Source organism: Condylura cristata, unplaced genomic scaffold (genome assembly GCF_000260355.1).
Source record: "Condylura cristata isolate star-nosed mole 26May11 unplaced genomic scaffold, ConCri1.0 scaffold00023, whole genome shotgun sequence".
Classification (NCBI taxonomy): domain Eukaryota; kingdom Metazoa; phylum Chordata; class Mammalia; order Eulipotyphla; family Talpidae; genus Condylura; species Condylura cristata.
This window is the reverse complement of record NW_004567124.1, coordinates 23,044,262-23,050,622: the sequence shown is the minus strand read 5'-3', so window position 1 is coordinate 23,050,622 and position 6,361 is coordinate 23,044,262. Positions and strand designations below refer to the sequence as shown.

At 38.3% G+C, this 6,361-nt stretch overlaps 1 protein-coding gene across 1 annotated transcript in view; it reads left to right on the top strand.

The window, feature by feature from the left end:
* Positions 1–4,913, top strand: part of B2M (beta-2-microglobulin) — a 7,064-nt gene extending 2,151 nt beyond the window's left edge. The window contains exons 2-4 of the mRNA XM_004687540.2: positions 2,172–2,447; positions 2,834–2,861; positions 4,153–4,913. Coding sequence (XP_004687597.1) covers positions 2,172–2,447; positions 2,834–2,847 — 290 coding nt within the window. The 3' untranslated portion in view covers positions 2,848–2,861; positions 4,153–4,913. The remainder of the gene's footprint in view (positions 1–2,171; positions 2,448–2,833; positions 2,862–4,152) is intronic.
* Positions 4,914–6,361: the final 1,448 nt, after the last annotated feature.

Below are 6,361 nucleotides of genomic sequence, written 5' to 3'. Positions count from 1 at the left end.
GGATGGTACTCACACTGAAGCTGTTGTGGCTAGCTTACAGTGCTGGACTTTAACCTACTGCGCCACCAGGGAGGGCCTGAAGTCTATTTTTTTTTTAATAGAAAGCCAACATTTTGTTTAATGAAAATTGAAAAATTCCGAATTAGTAGTACATGACACACGTAAAATCACCACTGGAAGATAAGATACAGTAATGGATATCTGTTTTCTATATGTGCCATCTGTGGGTTTTGTTTGTGGGCATAATTTAAATTTTTAGTTAAATTATTAGGCTTCAGAAATTCAGAGTCATAAAGTCAGTAAGTGGTTGAGCCCAGATTCAAACTCAGGCCTGTCTTACCCTTCTCTTCCTTGAAGAGATTATTGTGATTTTCTTGGCAAATCTTACCTGTACCCTTCAGAGAGAAAATTCTAGGCAGGTTAAACCTGTGCTCTGAAGCTCTGACATTTGTGATATTCTGATTATAAGAAGCTCAAATAAAAAGAACTTTTTGATATATCTTCACTTTTAACTTAATGAAAAAATAATCAGAGCTTCATCCAACTCTTGGTGGACTCATGACCTCTCCTTTGAAGATGGCATTTAGACAGGTATATCCAACCAGAGTAGCCTGGTACTCTTCTTTCTCCTTATTACCCCTGTACATGGAGGAGGAGTTTGCCTCTGGTAATCAGGTTCCCTCAATATATGTTTACTTATAAGTGAATTATACACATGTGTTAATGTAAATCTGTTTATATAGTAACAGCAACATTTACCTTCATTTTGGGTGAAAAATACAGAAAGTTTATATTTTCTTTCTATATTCCTAAGGATGGTTTATTCACAGATCCCCCCTGGAAACCACTATTCTCTAGCATTATGTGACTTTTCCCAACCTGCTAGTATAGCAGTCAATTGAGGTGCTAATTAAGAATGTAAATCTCACTCTTACATGCATTACTTCACTTGGTCATAATAGAGAGTATATTCTTTCCCATCTGCCACAGTCCTCACCCTCCCCTATTGTAGTTAGGTAGGCCAACCCACTCATTTAAAGTATTTGCCAACTTCTACAGGCATTTAAGTTTTATTTCTGTTTTGAGTGCATTAAATCAGGTACAAAATCAAAGAGATTTAGTGTATAAATTCTAGGCAGGTCAAAAGATTGTGTTTTTGTAACACATATTCTGGGTAGACTCACTTATGAACCAGAACAAAGAGGTAACAACATCAGCAACCACTGCTGTTAACTTAGAAAGCAGTTATAGGCTTTGTACTAGGCACTTACTAGATAATGGGAATTCAGATAGGTGGGAGCAGGAACCAAAAAGAAAGGAGTAAACAGAAGGAGAACTTAAACAAGGGTAGCACAATGGGTTGAAGCACAGCACTAAGAAGCTAAAGCCACTTCAGCTTGAGTTCAATCCCTGCCCCAGAGGTGACCCACATGGCGCCAGACCTCTCCTAACCCGCCCGCTGCTCCCCTAAGCACTGTACTTTCTCAGTCAGCCTGTTCTGCTCTCCACTGTCTCTGGTGAATCTTCTCACTGCTCCTGCACCTCTGGCCCATACCCCAGCTCTGTATGCATAAATAAGTCTTTAAAAAAAATTAAACAAGACAGAATAACATGAGTAATTTGATGTGGCTACTATGGAGGGTATGTGAAATGAAACATGAAGTATGAAAAGTAATATGAAGTCAAATCATGTAGACTCTGGAGTGAAGTGGTAAGGGATTCTATGGGTGCTGGGAAACCATCAAAAGTTTTTGAGAACATCCAGAGAAAGATTCTTAAAGACGTGCATAATCTCTAAGGACAGAAGAAACTAGTAGAAATCTTGCTAGAAAGATATAAAAAGGCAGGTATAGAAGGGAATTATATGAGAAAGATACTAATGATTCTCAATGATTTATTTCTTGAAATAGAACTAGCCTTTGGAAAAGTGGAATGAGTAGAAATGGAATTGGGAAAAGTAGATGACCAAATTTAAGCATTTGGTACCTGTTACAGATTAAGATCAAGGTAACTGAAGTGAAATACTCAGGCACTATGGTGATGGCACATCAGTGAATTGGTGGTGGGAAGCCCATGGGGATAACAACTGAGATGAAAAATGTACAAAAATAAGAATGATGAAAAAAAACAAAACCCTTAGGCAGTTTTTGTCTTTCCCTGATGTTCCTTAGGTCCTCCAAAGGTTCAGGTGTACTCACGTCGCCCAATGGAGACTGGAAAGCCAAATTTCCTTAACTGCTACGTCTCTGGGTTCCATCCTGCTCCTATTGAAATTGAATTACGGAAGAATGGAGAGAAAATGCCATCGGAACAGTCTGATCTGTCTTTCAGCAAGGACTGGTCTTTTTATCTTCTGGTCCATACTGCCTTCACTCCCAATGGAAAAGATGAATATACTTGCTATGTGAGCCATGAAACTCTCAAGGAGCCCCTGATAGTTAAGTGGGGTGAGTTTTCAAGTTTTTTCCTTAAGTATTGACAATTATATTTGAATATGGCCACTGTATAAAGCTGCTTTGATATTTTAAAAAATCTGCATACTGGGATTGTTAGGAAATGTTATTAAAGCTCAGATTATTATCACTTCTAAGCGGCCTTTGCATACCATTGTCCCTAAAACAGTAATATGAACAGGGAGCAACTGAGGTACTGGTAGGTTGAGATCTGTGGCTGAGAGGCAGGATTGGGCCTAGGGGGTGGTTCTAACAAGGAGCATACTTAGGATCAGCAGGCTATTCCAGCCTAACTTATAATAGTTTAAGACATTTATTAATACATAGTGTTTTTAAAGTGAAATTTACTTATTTTTCTTTCTCCATTTTCTTTTTTATAGATCCTGATAACTAATCAGAATGATGGAGGTGGGTTTCTAACCTTAAAAAACGCTTTTCTGTTTTACTCTTCTGGGAATTATTTGTAGCTCTAATAGAACACTAATGAAGACATTAATAAGAGTAGCATTTCAGAAAGCAAAGGAGAGTCTTATGGGGTCTCATTTTCTTCTGTGCAGTGGCACAAGGAAAGGTGTGGCCCCAAATGTGCCTCTGCCAGCATCACTGGTGCTTTAAAAGAAGGATAGAGGAGCTGCCAGTCTGGTGGGACTGGTAGAGGCAGTCCTCTATCCACCTGCGAGTCTGGCCTTGTGCTATTTCTACACTGAGCATCTCTGGGTTTTAAAAAAATGAACCACTGCCTCCTCAATGGAACTGGAGGGGAATATGGCAAACAAAATAAATCAGAAGGAGAAAGATAAATACTCATATGAAATATAAAGCAACAAAACTAAGGTGCAAACACATCTAAACCAAAACAATCCTTAGAAATCTGATTCTAGAGTTTGAGGCTGCCGGTGGCAGAGGGCAGGCGGTATTGTTAGAGGATTGTGGTGGACTGTGGTAGAGGATTATGGGTGCTTTGGTGGTAGGTATGGAGTAGTAACATATATCTTAAGTGGTGTCAACCTTTACTTCTAAATCATATACAGTATTGTAAACTATTATCTCAAAATTCTTTTTAATGACAGATGTTATAAATTAAAAAAAAACACTGTCTTCCTTTGTATAGCAGTTGCTTAATTGTTTAGCCAGAGTAGAGAATGATGTGGTTCTAAATCATTTCTTCAATTTTTTGTTTAGATTTAGATTTAGTATGTCGGCCATGAGTTTGCTTTTTAGAGCATTGTAGTCAGGAGAGGAGAGAAATGGAAGCAGAATGTTAGAACTCAGTGTAAGGACTGTAATAGACATATCTTTAAGGACCTCTAGCATAAAAGGGGGATGAATTGGGCTTCTCTACCCTTTTGCCAGATTCCGAAGGTAGAAAATCTAGCTTTTCAATTAAATTCTACTTTACATGGTACTTGGGTACTGAAAACATGTTATATCCTCATATTCTAGGACAAGGAAATTAATTTAGAGACCATCAGAGAAGCTGAGTGAATGCTCAGAGTCATATAGTTATTAAGGGAAGAGCCAGGATCTGGACTTTAATTCAGCACTCTTTCCTCTCAGGCTGTGGGAGAACCAGTGGTATAAACTAGTGGAATATGTTCTTTGTAATGGTCTAGAAAAGTGTCGACAGCTGCTTCTTTTACAAACAATGATTTACACAGCAGAAGCATTTGCTAATAAATCTTTTTTTTTTTTTTTTTAGGATTGAAGATGTATCATTTGGCATTCAAATTTTTTATTTTGATATGCTTTTGTGATTTATGCCCCACAAGACAGCAAATCATATTAGGGTTAACAAAAATATCTGTTATTCTTTGTGGCTATATATATATAGTCATTGCTTGATCTGTTTGAACATGTAATTGGAGGGGTTGCTGGCAGCTTAGGGATAGGGAGGAAAAATTCTGGAACCAATTCAATGGAACGGAACTCTTCAGGACCCTTTATGGTTTAAAGTGCAGTACTTGAAGCCAGTGCAGCTCTAACCCCAGACAGTTCAATACCCAGCCAGGGGTTGAGACAGGGAGGCTCAAAAAGTGTGCTGTCTGTGGTAGACCTCTCCTGATCTGCCCGGTGCTCCCCTCAGCAGAGTATTTCAATAAATACACCTGTCCCCCACTCTGTCTATGGTCTAGTCTCTCACCTCTCACACTTATGACCTAAACCTCAGCTCTTGTGTTGCTTAAATAAATAAATCTTAAAAAATATTCTGAACTCTTCAGTATTCTGTACACAAAATGAGAAAGATAATGATGTGGGCTTAGAGTTAACCTCCAATTTACATACTTAAAATGTTGGGAAATTTTTCTGAAAGATAATTGTCAGAGTTGTTGGAAATTTGGTATAATGAATGAAAACATTTTGTCGCATAAATTCATATTTACCTCCTAGGACCTTTAAGTGTCCACAGTGGCAAAAATTGATTTAAATTTTGTTTTGATAATTAAAATAATGGTGAAACTTGATGTGCTTCATTTCTTATAATGACTCCCTACTCATACTCTTGTTTTTAAACAGGGAAATGGTCTTTGAAGTATCACTTAGAGAAGAGAGGAAGCTCTTGGGATGTCAGGATTAGCACACAGTGGAAAGATTCGTAGCGATCTGCCTTTACAGGGGAGGAAAAGGATCCCAGAGAAATTAAATGACTTAGGGTGACACAACTATCTGCTGGGACATTGTGGAGTTTTTTTGTTTTTTGTTTTTTTTTTTAATAATATAATAGCTTAGGCCCTTCCTGGTGGTGCAGTGGGTTAAAGCACAGCACTGGGAAGCTAGGGCCACTTCCACATGAGTTCAATCCCCCCTGCCCCAGAAGTGACCACATGGCACGGCAGACCTCTCCTGACCTGCCTGCTGCTCCCCTCAGCAGTGTACTTCATCAGTCGGCCTGTTCTGCTCCCCACTCTGCCTCTGGTGAATCCTCTCACCGCCCCTACATTTCTGGCCTGTACCCCAGTTCTGTATGCACAAATAAAATAAAAATAAATCTAAAAAATATATGTATGTATATATATGTGTGTGTGTGTATGTATGTGTGTATACATACATATATATATATATACACACACATATATATAGTGCCTATATAGATATAAAGCCTCATTATGTGCCTATATCTCAGTTGTAATCCCATGAGCTTCCCATCACAAAGTCACCCATGTGCCATCACCATAGTCCAGCGCATTTCCCTCCCCCCCCACTGTTTTTGATCCCATTCCCCACTCCACCCCCAAAAATGTCTCTGATATATAGCTGTTTATTATTATTATTTTCTCCCCCGGTACTTTATACTCCTGCTATGAGTGAAACCATCGGGTATTTTTTCCTTTCTTTCTGGCTTATTTCACTAAGCATGATCTCTTCCAGCTCCATCCATGTTGCTGCAAAAGGCATGTGTTTTTGTATTTTGTTTTTGTTTTTTTTTTATGTTGCTGTAATATTCCATTGTGTATATGTACCAATCTCTTTAATCCAGTCATCTACTTTTGGGATTTGGGCTGTTTCCATGTCTTTCCATTTGTAAAGTAAAGCAGCAATAAACCTGGGGGGGGAAGGGGGGGGACACCATGTTTTTTATCCTTTAGCCAGCATTTTGTTCCCTTGGCTAAAACATGAAGAATGTGCAAACCCTTAAGAAGGAACAAAAGTATGTGTAGGATTTAATGTTTTAGCAAGTAATAGATGCACTTTGAATAAAAAACACTATACTTTAAAATTTTAAGGTATAGTTTATACATGATGACCAGCTTTGTGCACTTGTTTGACAGTGATTTTGATTTAATACTGACCAAGTACAATCTTAAAACACACTGCTCTTCAGGAACTAATCAAAACCATCCACCAGTTTAGCAAGGTAGCAGGATATAAAATCAACACATAAAAGTCAGAGGCTTTCCTATACACAAACA